The sequence below is a fragment of the Pan paniscus genome, chromosome 11 (assembly GCF_029289425.2).
Source record: "Pan paniscus chromosome 11, NHGRI_mPanPan1-v2.0_pri, whole genome shotgun sequence".
Classification (NCBI taxonomy): Eukaryota; Metazoa; Chordata; class Mammalia; order Primates; family Hominidae; genus Pan; species Pan paniscus.
Window position 1 is genome coordinate 40,655,640 of NC_073260.2, and position 13,405 is coordinate 40,669,044.

General features: G+C 49.8%; 1 protein-coding gene across 7 annotated transcripts in view; it reads left to right on the forward strand.

Annotated features, from left to right (window-relative positions):
• Nucleotides 1-5,246: 5,246 nt before the first annotated feature.
• ANKS6 (ankyrin repeat and sterile alpha motif domain containing 6) overlaps nt 5,247-13,405 on the forward strand; it is a 64,676-nt gene continuing 56,517 nt past the window's right edge. For 6 of the 7 annotated variants that reach the window (XR_004673395.3, XR_004673396.3, XR_004673397.3 and 3 more), the window contains exons 1-2: nt 5,271-5,669; nt 11,165-11,667. Coding sequence is in view for 4 of the 7 variants with exons in the window: in XM_034967864.3 (XP_034823755.1) it covers nt 5,311-5,669; nt 11,165-11,667 (862 nt within the window). In the remaining 3 variants the exon portion in view is untranslated. Of the gene's footprint in view, nt 5,670-11,164; nt 11,668-13,405 lie in introns of all 7 variants that reach the window. The other variant, XM_063593951.1, reaches the window with a different exon arrangement.

Sequence of the window (13,405 nt, forward strand, 5' to 3'; positions counted from 1 at the left end):
CCTCAGCCAAGTGTGCCATCTGTTTCTTGGTGGGACCCTGGCTGCTACAAGCGCTGTCCAATGCAGTATTTTTTATAAGAGCAGAAAACTGGAAACAAGCTAACTGTGCTTGTTTCTGTTTGTTTGTTTGTTTGAGAGTCTTGCTCTGTCACCCAGGCTGGAGTGCAGTGATGCAGTCTCAGCTCACTGTAACCTCTGCCTCTCAGGTTCAAGCGATTCTCGTGCCTCGGCCACCTAGGTAGCTGGGATTACAGGCATGTGCCACCACACCTGGCTATTTTTTTTTTTTTGTATTAGAGATGGGATTTCACCATGTTGGCCAGGCTGGTCTTGAACTCCTGGCCTCAAGCAATCCACCCCCCCTTAACCTCCCAAAGTGCTGGGTTTACAGGCATGAACCGCCACACTCGGCCTCAACGGTGCCTTATTCTAAAATGATTAAATGGGCTGGGAACAGCGGTTCATGCCTGTAATCCCAGCACTTTGGGAGGCCGAGGCGGGTGGATCACTTGAGGTCAGGAGTTCAAGACCAGCCTGGTCAACATGGCAAAACCCCGTCTCTACTAAAAATACAAAAATTAGCTTGGTGTGGTGGCTGGCATCTGTGATCCCAGCTACTCCATAGACTAAGGCAGGAGAATCGCTTGAACTCAGGAGGCAGAGGTTTCAGTGAGCCAAGACTGCACCACTGCACTCTAGCCTGGATGACAGAGTGAGACTCCATTTCAAAAAATATAAAATAGAAATAAATAAATTAAATGATTAAATAAATTATGGTACATCTGCTGAATGGTGTTTCATGTAATCATTTATTTATTTATTTATTTATTTTAAAAATTTTTTTTGGAGATGGAGTCTCGCTCTGTCGCTCAGGCTGGAGTGCAGTGGTGCGATCTCGGCTCACTGCAACCTCCACCTCCCAGGTTCAAGCAATTCTTCTGCCTCAGCCTCCCAAGTAGCTGGGACTACAGGCACATGCCACCATGCCTGGCTAATTTTTTTGTATTTTTAGTAGAGACGGGGTTTCACCGTGTTGCCCAGGCTGGTTTCGAACTCCTGAGCTCAGGCAATCCGACTGCCTCAGCCTCCCAAAGTGCTAAGATTGATTACAGGTATGAGCCACATCGCCGGGCGGCAATCATTTTTTTAAAATGCAGCAGTCTGTATTTACCTACATGGAAAGGTGCCCAAGACATTTGTTAATGGAAAAAGAAAAAAAAAAAAAGCAAGATTCAAGAATAGCATGCGTAGTATGAACCCATTCATTTACAAAAAAAGTAAATTATCCATTTGTTAAGGCTTGGAATGCAAGTGACAACAATGCTGCTCAAAATAAACCTCACCAAAAAGAATGTGGGGAGGGATTTTCTAACTTAGTCTCTTTCTATCACTTGGTTTTGCTTTCTTTTGTGGTGACTTCACTCTTAGGCAGGCTGTCTTCAAGTGGTGGCAAAGTGAGCACCAGTTTGGCTGACATCCTGATAGCTGGCAACCTCAGCAGAGAGGGCCTCATTCTCAATTGCTTTAGCAAAAATCCTGGGCTGGGCTGGGCACAGTGGCTCATGCCTGTAATCCCAGCAATTTGGGAGGCTGAGGGAGGAAGATCACTTGAGGTCAGGAGTTTGAGGCCAGCCTGGACAACATGGTGAAACCCCGTCTCTACTAAAAATACAAAAATTAGCCGGGCATGGTGGTGGGTGCCTATAATCCCAGCTACTCGGGAGGCTAAGGCAGAGAATCACTTGAACCCAGGAGACAGAGGTTGCAGTTTGTGGGGTGCAATTGTGCCGCTGAACCCCAGCCTGGGAGAGAGAGTGGGACTCCGTCTCAAAAAAAAAAAGCCCTGGGCTGAAGCCAATCAGGATATGTGCTAACTACTGAAGCACACAGACTGTGAGTAGGGAAGAAAGGCTTCCCAAAAGAAAAAGGGTGTCCAGAGGGAATATTTCATAGCAGACACTTGTTATCCTTTTTGACTGCCCAGCATCTGAACCCCCTTCCTACATTTGGCAGTGCCCTACCTTCTGAAGCAGAAACTACCTCCCGCTATTATATGAGCACATGACCCAAGTTGGGCCAGTCAGGCACTGTCACCTCAGCCTCTGAATCTGAAGCCAGGAACACCAAAAAGGGCCTGAACCAACCCCATCTTCCTACAGGGTGCAGCTGCGGCATGAGATTTGGGTCATTGTTCCTGGCTTTGGGGCCTCCAGAACTGGTTCTCAGGCTCTCATGGATCTGTGAGCTACAGAAGAACCTTGTACTAAATCCTGCAGCTTTTCCAGCACCTAGAACAGTGTCTGGAAATGGCAGGCACTCAATACATATTTGTTGAAAATGGAAAGAGAGTTGGACTCGATGTCAGAAGACCTGAGTCCTACTCACAGCTCTCCTGCAGAATAGTTGTGGAGTCTTATGGCAAGACACAACCTCTTTGTGCCTCGGTTGCCTTCTCTGCAACCTAGGGATGATCATCTGGGCCCTCCCCGGTGGATGGCAGGCGTGCAATGAAGATCAAACGTGGGTCTCCAACTTTAGCATGCATCAGAATCACCCAGAGGGCTTGTTAAAATATAGGTTGCTGAACCCACACCCAGAATTTCTGATTCAGTAGATCTGGGGTAGGGCCAGAAAAATCTGCGTTTGTAACAGTGTTGCAGCTGGTGATGGTGCTACTGCTGTGTGGGACACACTTCAAGGACCGCTGATAAAGAGAGAGAAGGTATTTCATTTTCTTTGTGACCATTGTAAATGAGGTTGTGTTCTTAATTTTGTTCTCAGCTAGAATGTTATTGGCATATCAAAATGCTATTGCTTTTTATACATTGATTTTCTGTCCTGAAACTTTACTGAATTTGTTTATCATTTCCAGGAGCCTTTTGGCAAACTCTGTAGGGTTTTCTATGTATAGATTCATACTCTCCGCAAAGAGAGAGCGTTCGACTTTTTCTTTTCCTATTTGAATGCCTTTTATTTCTTTCTCTTACCTGGTTGTCTGGCTAGGACTTCCAGTACTATGTTGAATAGGAGTGGTGAGAGTCTTCTTCCAGTTCTCAAGGGGAATGATTCCAGCTTTTGCCTGTTTAATATGATGTTGGCTATGGGTTTGTCATAGATGGCTGTTATTATTTTGAGGTATGTTCCTTCAATGCCTAATCTGTTTTGAGGATTTTTATTATAAAGGATGTTGGATTTTATTGAAGGCCTTTTCTGCATCTATTGAGATGATTATATGGTTTTTGTCTTTGATTCTGTTTATATGGTGAATCACATGTATTGATTTGCGCATGTTGAGCCAACCTTGCATCCCAGAAATAAAGCCTGCTTGATCATGGTGAATTGACTTTTTGATGTGCTGCTGGATTCTGTTTGTAGTATTTCATTGAGGATTTTTGCAGCTATGTTTTTCAGGAATATTGGCCTGAAGTTTTCTTTTTTTCGTCGTGTCTCTGCAAAGGGCATGAACAGACACTTCTCAAAAGAAGAAATACAGGCAGCCAACAAACATATGAAAAAATGCACAACATCATTAATCATCAGAGAAATGCAAATCAAAACCACAATGAGATATCATCTACACCAGTCAGAATGTCAATTATTAAAAAGTCAAAAAACAATAGGTGCTGGTAAGGCTGTGGAGAAAATACACTGTTGGTGGGAATGCAAACTAGTTCAGGCACTGTGGAAAGCAGTTTGGAGATTTCTCAAAGAACTTAAAATAGAACTATTTGACCCAGCAATCCTACTACCAGGTATATACCCAAAGGAAAATAATTCATTCTATCAAAAAGACACCTGTATATTCATTGCAGTGCCGTTTACAATAGCAAGGGTATGGAATCAACCTAAGTGCCCATCAACAGTAGATTGGATAAAGAACATGTGGTACAGAGCCAGATGTGATGGCTCACACCTGTAATCCTGGCACTTTGGGAGGCCACAGCAGGTGAATCACTTGAGCTCAGGAGTTTGAGACCAGCCGGGCAACATGGTAAAACCCTATCTCAACCAAAAATACAAAAAATTAGCCGGGTGTGGTGGCACTTGCCTGCAGTCCTAGCTACTCGGGAGGCTGAGGTGGGAGGATTGCTTGAGCCTGGGAGGCAGAGGTTGTGGTGAGTAGAGATTGCACCATTGCACTCCAGCCTGGATGACAGAGCAAGACCCTGTCAAAAGAGAGAGAGAGAGAGAGAGAGGGAGGGAGGGAGGGAGGGAGGGAGGGAGGGAGGGAGGGAGGGAGGAAGGGGGATAGGGAGGGAGGGAGGGAAGAGAGGGAAGGAATGAAAGAAATGTGGTGCATATACATGATGGAATATGATGGAATACTACGGAATACTATGCAGCCATAAGAATGAACGAAATCATGTCCTTTGCAGCAACATGGATAAAGCTGGAGGCCATTATCCTAAGCGACCTAAAAAGAACAGAAAACCAAATACTGCATGTTCTCACTTATAAGTGGGAGCTAAACATTGAGTACACATGGACACAAAGATGGGAACAACAAACGCTGGGGATCGCTAGGCCAGGGAGGGATGGAGGGGACTCTGGGCTGAAGAACCTCTTGGTGGGTATTATGCTTACTGCCTGGGTGATGGGATCGTTGGGACCACAAGCTTCAGCGTCACGCAATTTACCCATGTAACAATTTACCCATGTAACAAACCTGTACCCTTTAATCTATAATAATAGTTGAAATAAAAGGTGGGGGAGAGAGAGAGAACAGGAGGCGCTTTTAGCCCCAGCAGCCTGGCCCAGATGAAGGAGCGACATTAAGGGCACTGCAGGACACTGTGAGGAAACAATCCATTCGTTCCTTAATTCAGCCGCTTCCTTTTTCTAGAAGGGCAGGTTCAGTGCCAGGGGCTGGGGTGGGGTCAGCGGAGCCCGCTAGTGAAGTCAAGGCCCACGCAGCTGCGGACTGAGACCCGGGCCCAGGGCCCTGGCCACAGCGTGAAGAGGGGATGGGGTGGCCGCTCCCACCTCTGCCCTGACAGGAAGTTTCTGGAGCCCCGGGACAGAGCGGCGAGAGGGCGCCGAAGAGGCAAAAGGGGACACGCGGGCCTGCGGCGGGCGCTCCTCTGAGCGTCCCTGGACTCCCGAATACGGGCACTGGAGGTGCGCAGCCCCGGCCCTAGCGCGCTCCCGGCACACAGCAGGCGCGCGGCCCTAGCCCCGGCGCGCTCCCGGCACACAGTAGGCGCGCGGCGCGGGCGGGTGGCCGGAAGGGGGCGCCTGCGGGCGGTATCCGGGGGCGGAGCCGACGCGGCCGGCGGGGCGGACGGGCGCGGGCCGCGCGTGGCGGCGGCGATGGGCGAGGGCGGGCTACCCCCGGCCTTCCAGCTGCTGCTGCGCGCGTGTGACCAGGGCGACACGGAGACGGCGCGGCGGCTGCTGGAGCCGGGGGCGGCGGAGCCAGCCGAGCGCGGCGCGGAGCCGGAGGCGGGCGCGGAGCCGGCAGGGGCCGAGGTGGCTGGGCCCGGGGCCGCAGCGGCAGGGGCAGTCGGGGCTCCGGTGCCCGTGGACTGCTCGGACGAGGCGGGCAACACCGCACTGCAGTTCGCCGCGGCCGGGGGCCACGAACCGCTGGTGCGCTTCCTGCTGCGCCGCGGTGCCTCGGTCAACAGCCGCAACCACTACGGCTGGAGCGCGCTCATGCAGGCGGCCAGGTGAGGCGGCGGGGCCCGGGGGCCCGGGACCAGAGTGGTGCCCGGCGCTGGCCCGAGACGGGGTCCCCGGCGGCCGGTTGCCCCGGGAGGTGAAGAGTTAAGGACTCCTTAGAGTTGGAATGGTAAACTTTGAGTAGTCTTTTGTAAACTTTGAGCATAGACGTGGAAACACTTTTGAATTAACATAAAATCAGATTCTTAGAAATTTTGGCCTTTCAGAATAGAATCTGGAGACAGCGAATAGAATTGTAGAGACTTAGAACCTTAGAGATTTAATTCATTTCTTATTGCAGTAAGAATTTCCTCAGAACCTGCCTTCCCTTACTGGCTTGGCGTTGAGGGTGCTGCGAGACCCAGGCAGAGTCCCCACCCAGGGCATTGGTGGGCAGGCCAGGCAAAGGAACGAGCTTGACCGGAAAGGTTTGAGTAGCTGTGGGGCAGGTGACCCATTTTGGAGACGTGGGGGAAGGTTTCTGGTAGAAATGATGTTTATATCCACGTGGAGACCTGCGGATACCTGAGAATTAGCCAGGACATTACAAGTGGGATGTGGGAAGGCATGATGGGAGGCCCATGCAAAGGCTTGGGTGCACGAGCTGGTAGGACTGGTAGAATGATGTATGTGTAGAATGTATGAGTAGAATGATGTACTAGTCCTCCCTGGAGAGAAGGCAGATGCCAGGGAGTTGGGGGAGTGTGGGAGCTGAGAAACGCTAGCTATCCTATGGTGCTAGGGAGTCATGGAAGGTTCTAGGCAGAATGAGTGACAGGATGAAAGTTATGTTTTGGAAAAATTACTTTCCTTGAAGTGTGAGAATAGATTAGATACTCTAGGGTAAGCTAGAGTCAAAAAGGCTGGTTAGGTGGAGTTTGCTGCAGTCTGAGAGGTGATGGTGGCCTAGACCAGAATGGAGACAGCGGAGGGAGGGCACCCAGATGAATTTGTGATATATTCAGGGAGTAGATCAGCAGGAGTTGACGACTGGCCCTTGGGGAGGGGTTAAGAGAGACAGCAAGGATGGCATCTAGAGATCTGGCTTCTGTGAAGCCTGCCATGATATCTCCCTGTTCTCTGGTCCCTCCGCAGCAGAAAGGCCTCTGTGATAGCATCCATCACACCATGTTAATGCTGATTGGCTTCCTCAGTACCCAAACCTGGCCACACATCAGAATCACTGGGATGCTTGTCTAAGTGCAGATTCCTGAGTTCCTTTTCTGGAGATTGTGATTTAGAAGGCCCAGGGCAGTGAGGGGAGTAAGAGACAGGGACTCTGTGTGAGAAGAGGCTCCCCAGTGATTCTCTTGTATGGTAGGTTGGGGAGCCACTGATGTGTTATGTGTGTCTCATCTCTGCAATCCACCAAGTGCGTGCAGAGGGGCCCTGGTGAGCCCCCTGAGGAATTTACTGAGTGAGGTTTGTGACTACAGCACTGACATGCCTCAGAGTGTCTCAGAGACCCCTGATCATCAGTTTTAACCAAGTTCTGCAGGATAGTCTTGAGCCTGGGTATTTTAAAATGTGCTGTTCCTCAGTTGGTGTGACACCGACTCTATATTCAGGTAGCATCTCTGCCTGTGTTGAGTTGTGCTCCAGCTTTCTGCTGCGTAATTCATAAGAAAAGGTCAAGTTGAGGAGTAGTATATATGGAAGACTTCCAGAATGATGTACAGTGTGTCTGTCCCTCACATCGGGGTAGGCAAATGAATGGCCCGTGTGCTGACACCTTCCAGCCTTGTGCTCTTCTTCCTTGGATCTGGATACGCCCCCAGAATCCTGCTCAAAACCACACCCCTGGCAGCCACCACGCTGGGTCTGAGCAAGCATCTATTTATCGTCCCAGCTCTCTGTGTGGATCAGGCCAGACTATTAGACACCCTGTGCCTTTGGTCTTTTGTGGGCGTTTTAGTATTAGAAATGGTGACCTTAGTGTTTTTTCCTGTTCTTTTTTTGAGACGGAGTCTCGCTCTGTCACCAGGCTGGAGTGCAGTGGCGTGATCTCGACTCACTGCAACCTCCGCCTCCTGGGTTCAAGCGATTCTCCTGCCTCAGCCTCCGGAGTAGCTGGGATTACAGTCACGTGCCACCACGCCCAGCTACTTTTTGTATTTTTAGTAGAGACTGGGTTTCACTATGTTGGCCAGGCTGGTCTCAATCTCCTGATTTCGTGAAACACCCACCTTGGCCTCCCAAAGTGCTGCGATTACAGGCGTGAGCCACCTCGCTGGGGCATGTTTTTTCCTGTTCTTAAAATAATAGGTAACCTTTGGCCAGGTGCGGTGGCTCACGCCTGTAATCCCAGCACTTTGGGAGGCCGAGGCGGGCAGATCAGGAGGTCAGGAGATCGAGACCAGCCTGGCCAACATAGTGAAACCCTGTCTCTACTAAAAATACAAAAATTAGCTGGGCGTGGTGGCACGGGCATGGTGGCACGCACCTGTAGTCCCAGCTACTCGGGAGGATGAGGCAGGAGAATCGCTTGAACCTGGGAGGCAGAGGTTGCAGTAAGCTGAGATCGCGCCACTGCACTCCAGCCTGGCGACAGAGCGAGACTCCATCTCAAAAAACCAAAACAAAACAAAACAAAAAACAAATAACCTTTATTGAGCGCTGACTTTCTGTCAAGCACTGTGCTAAGTGCTTTAAATGAATTAAGTCATTCAATCCATACAAAACCTTAGGAAGGAGGTACTATTGTCATCCTCATTTCATAAATGAGGAATTGAGGAACAGAGAAGTTAAATAACTTGCTCAAGTCACATAGCTACCAAGTGGCGAGTCAGATTCACACCTAGGGAGGTGGTTCCAGAGCCTGTGCTCCCAGCCATGAATCCTGTAACTGATAGTTTCCCTCTTGGTGTTGGTGCCTGGAAGCGGCTTGCCAAATTTGCCAGAGACTTCTCTCCAAGGGACAGGGTTGCATAGTGTTTACCTTCCTTCCCTACCCTTCATTTCCTGCCTGCCAGTGGGGTAGAGCTGGACTCTCAGCCCAGTGCTTTGAGAGGGGAAAATGTGTGCCAGCTCTTTAAACACAAGTGTTAATTGCTGAAATTCATCAGTAATCACAGCACCTGTTCAGAAAGCCCCTCGCATGCCCATCTCCGGCAGTTACCTATTAGAAACTTAGCATCCACAACATTATCTCAGCCTTGCTTGGATCCTTTTATATTTTCAGCATAGTTGAGTGCTCTCTTGGGCTACTCACTAATTCAGAAAACATTCCAAATTTCACTATTTCTGCTCTAATTCACCCCTTTTCTTCCTCCTTAAAAATTGGTTATACTGGAGCTTCGATTTTGAGTCCAGGTGCAACTTTTGACTCTATCACGTTCAAATTGAGAGGCTTTAGATTGATTGCTTTCCACTGTAATCTTCAGTTTTCTAATCTGTGAGTTTATCTCGGGGTTTATTAAGATCAAATGAGATAAAAATGTGACGCACCTTGTACTCTGCTGTTAGGGATTATGCTAGATTTTATCTCATGCTCGATAACTAAATAGTGTAATCTTTTAGAAATCTACTACAGTGGAGGATACACCAGTTCTTCAGTGATTTCCACTGCTCACCTCTGGACCTTCCCCTATGTGGTTATGCCATTTATGCATTCATTTACTTGGCTTGTTTGACAAAATTTACTGAGCTCCGATGTGGATCAGCCACTATGGTAGGGGCTGGGGAAACAATATGCGTGGAACCCTGTCCTGTCCTTGGAGAGCCTGCCACTGAATAGGAGAGACAATTAGGGAAAGAGGGCTCACGTGCAGCCAGAGGCGAGCCCGTGGAATTAGGTGCTCAGAAGAGGGGCACTGACCTAGCCTGGTGAGGGGTGGTCTGGAAGCTGCTCAGAGTGGGTGAGATCTGACTCCTGAAGCAGGACACAGTGGGGGTGTGCTGAGTAGATGAGGACAGGAGAGTCCTCTGGTGGGGTCAGGATGGTGAAGGTGTGGGGAAGGCGGGAAGGTGTGGTTTGGGAGCAGGAGGAAGTGAGGTTGGCAAAGCAGTCAGGTCTTCGGCAATCAGAAGCTGGGGAGTGACAGATTTGGGTTTGGAGAATATCATTTGGGAGTCGCATGGAGGATGCGCAGGAGGGAACGAGACTGGAGGCGGGGAGACATTGGGGTGCAGCTTTCTGCATTGAGTTGGTTTCAATTTGCCTTGTCCTTTTCCGCTCTGGGAGTGGAATTCAAGAGGCCCAGCCCCCTGCAGCTGATGGAGCTGTGTCACCAGGCTCTTGCTCCGCGACTGAGTAGCCCCATGCTGTTCAGGTTCACATCCCAGAAGGTATTCAGCTGGAGCCTCAGACAGAGTTCAGCCCTGGCCTGGCCGCCAGCTGCCAGGAGGAGGGAGGTCTTGGGTTTAGATGAGGTGCAAAACTGGCTCCCGGGAAGGAGGGCTGAGCATCGAGAAACCCAGAAAGCTGCCTCACAGATGCAGACATGACAGTGGCTTTGTGGTCTCGAAAACCTGGAGTAGACAGCCCCTGTCTTGTCATTGTTTTCTTGTTAGTCCAGGGCTGCTTCCAGCTTGGAGATACACAGCTCCGAGCCCACCAGAGACACCACAAAACAGAACTTTTCTGCCCTCTGGTGTTAAAAGAAGGAAGAGATTTTGCTGGGAAGAGGTACCTGTTTTCCTTCTCCTGGTATTAGGAAGTTGGTGGGTGCAGATCTTTCTCTTCAGGGGCCCAGCAGTGACTTCATTGAGGAAGATCTGGCCTAGGCTGGATCCTCAGCCGCCTGCAACAAACATTCCTGCCAGCAGGTGGCAGCAGGCCTCCAGGCCGCAATGCCCAGCCTATCTGCTGACCACAACCTTGCCACACCTCTTGGCATGGGATGTGTGCTTTTGGGGATGGGGAGGGTAGAAATGAATCAGACATGGGCTCTGCCTGTGGGGAAATTAGAGCACAGGCAGAGAGACAGATTCCCAGGCTATAAAGCAGAATAAAATCGACTGTCTGAAATGTAGGAGGCAGCATGGTGTAAGAGAAAAAGCAAGGGCAGCGGCATTCACACAGACCTGTCCTGACCCTGATGCCGCCCCTTACCAGCCGGGTAACCCTTGGCACGTTGAATAACGTAACATGAACAATTATAATACCTAACAATCACTAACATTGATGTGATGTTTCCTGTGGCCAGGCACAGAGCCAGGTGCTTTACATGTAACTCATTTAATCCCCAACAACCCTTGAAGTAGGTACAGTTATATCCCCATTTTGCAGATCAGGAAATGAAGGCACAAAGAAATCAAAGTTCTTCCCAAAGGTCATGCAGCTGGTGGTGGGGAGAGCTGGATTTGAACCCAGGCAGGGCAGCTGCTCACCTTCATGATGATGCATCTGCATCCATGTGGCTGGCACAGTGCCTGGCACCAGAATAAGACCTCTTATCATGAGCAGCTGTCAGGACTAATAATTCATGCCAATTAAGGATGACATAAGCTGGCCCCCGAGTGCTGTGTGTTCAGTGTCACTAATTCTCCATCTTCCTGGCAGATTTGGGCATGTGAGTGTGGCACACCTCCTGTTGGATCACGGGGCTGATGTCAATGCCCAGAACCGGCTGGGGGCCAGTGTGCTCACTGTGGCTTCTCGGGGCGGCCACCTGGGTGTGGTGAAGCTGCTCCTGGAAGCCGGTGCCTTTGTGGACCATCACCACCCTTCAGGCGAGCAACTAGGGTTGGGCGGCAGCAGGGATGAGCCCTTGGACATCACAGCCCTGATGGCTGCCATCCAGCACGGGCACGAGGCCGTGGTGCGTCTACTGATGGAGTGGGGCGCGGACCCCAACCACGCAGCCCGGACCGTGGGCTGGAGCCCGCTGATGCTGGCCGCACTCACTGGGCGGCTTGGAGTGGCCCAGCAGCTGGTGGAGAAGGGCGCCAACCCTGACCACCTCAGCGTGCTGGAGAAGACCGCCTTCGAGGTTGCACTGGACTGCAAGCACAGGGACCTTGTAGACTACCTGGACCCGCTGACCACCGTCAGGCCCAAAACAGGTCAGGCTGCATGCCCCCCGTGGCTTCACAGAGGACCCCAAATTGTGTTTATGTGGCTTAAGCTGAGGATTGCTCTACTGGAAGGACACGCTGAACTCAGAGTCCAGCCCTGCAGACCACTGAGACTGAGGAAGTGGTGTGCTTAAGTATCGGGGGGATTGCCTGTGACATGCAGGTTCTGGGCCCACTCTCTGCAGAGTGATTTGGTAGCCCTGGCAAGAGCCTGGAAGCCTCTATAACAAGGCTGCTCTCCCCAAGCACATCATTCTGATGCAGGTGGTTCTGGGGTCCTTCTAGAACAAGGTTTGGCAAACTTTTTCTGTAAAAGGCCAAATAGACTGTATGGACCATACAGTCTCTGTTAAAACTACAGTAGTCACTTCTGCTAGAGTGAAAGCAGCCTTACATATGTAATGAGTAAATGAATGGGTGTGGCTATGCATATAATATGTAAATGAGTCAGGTATGGCTAGGTTCCAATAAATTATAACTACAAAAACAAGCAGTGGGACATATTTGAGCCATGGGCTGTAGTTTGCCAGCCCTTGCTCTACAATAGTGTGCCTGACCTCCTCTGCCCTGATCATTTCTCAAACACTAGTTCATGTAAAATTGATGAAAATTAGTTTTTTAAAAAACATCTAGCAGTGCATCTTTTTTTTTTTTTTTTTTTTTTTTTTACTTCTTGCCATCTCTCTGGCATGTAAAGAGTTGTCTAAACAATCCTTAGCAAATCTGCCATAGGACATACCACGTTTCAAAACCTTTAATGCACGGTTTGCAATAAGATCGCAACACACAGCCTTGGTACCCTCTGTCTATGTAAAAGGCCTGACTTCGACGGCAGGACTCACAGCCAGGGAGTAACAGTAGGTGGGCTGCAGTGTATACAAGCATCTAGCTCTGAGAGGTCAAGCACTGAAGAAAGTAGCTTCAGGCACATTGGCTAAAAAGACCTGAAAGTGTTAAGTTTGTTACCATTGAAAGAATATAGAATAGCCCCATCAATCAAGAGATGCTGAAAATTTGGTAAATGCTTATTAGAAATACACTCTCCAAAAAAAAAAGAAATACACCATCCAATCAGAACAAGTCTGAAATAAACATGTTTTAAAAGCCTGTAATGACAGAGAGGTGGCAAAAATGAAGAGGATGCTCAAATGAAAAGGAAAAAGAAGTTTAGGAAGAACTACCTGAAGCCAAGAGACCTCTTACTTTGTCCAGGTGGGAAACTGAGGCCCAGAGAGGGAAGAAAGCTGGTCAAAGGTCACACACCCGTTGGAAGCTGAGTGAGTGACACTCAGGAGGTGAGGATTTCATGGGAAGAGCACCTAGAGGTGATTCTCCCACCTGCAGCTCCTGCATGGGCTCTAGAAGCTGGTTTAACACATGACTCTTCTGAGCCTTTGCCTCATCTGTGAAATGGACACAATGACAACTGCTACGGGGTGGTGGTGAGCAGAAGGCAGGTTATCCTCTGGCGTGTGAGATACTCAGCCCAGTAGAGTGTTAGGGACTCATAAAGGCTTGCTGTTAGAAATTAGGGCCCCAGTCTCCTAGGACAGGGTTTTGTTTTGTTTTTGTTTTTGACACAAGGCCATTGCTCTCCTTTAAAGGTTTGGGTTGTTTGTGGCGGGGATGGGGAAAGGATCTGCCCTTCCCAGGCCCTGCCGTGCCCAGCACACCTGCCATGCTGAATCTCCCCTCACCCTCGCAGGGACCCTCTGAGGAGGGTATT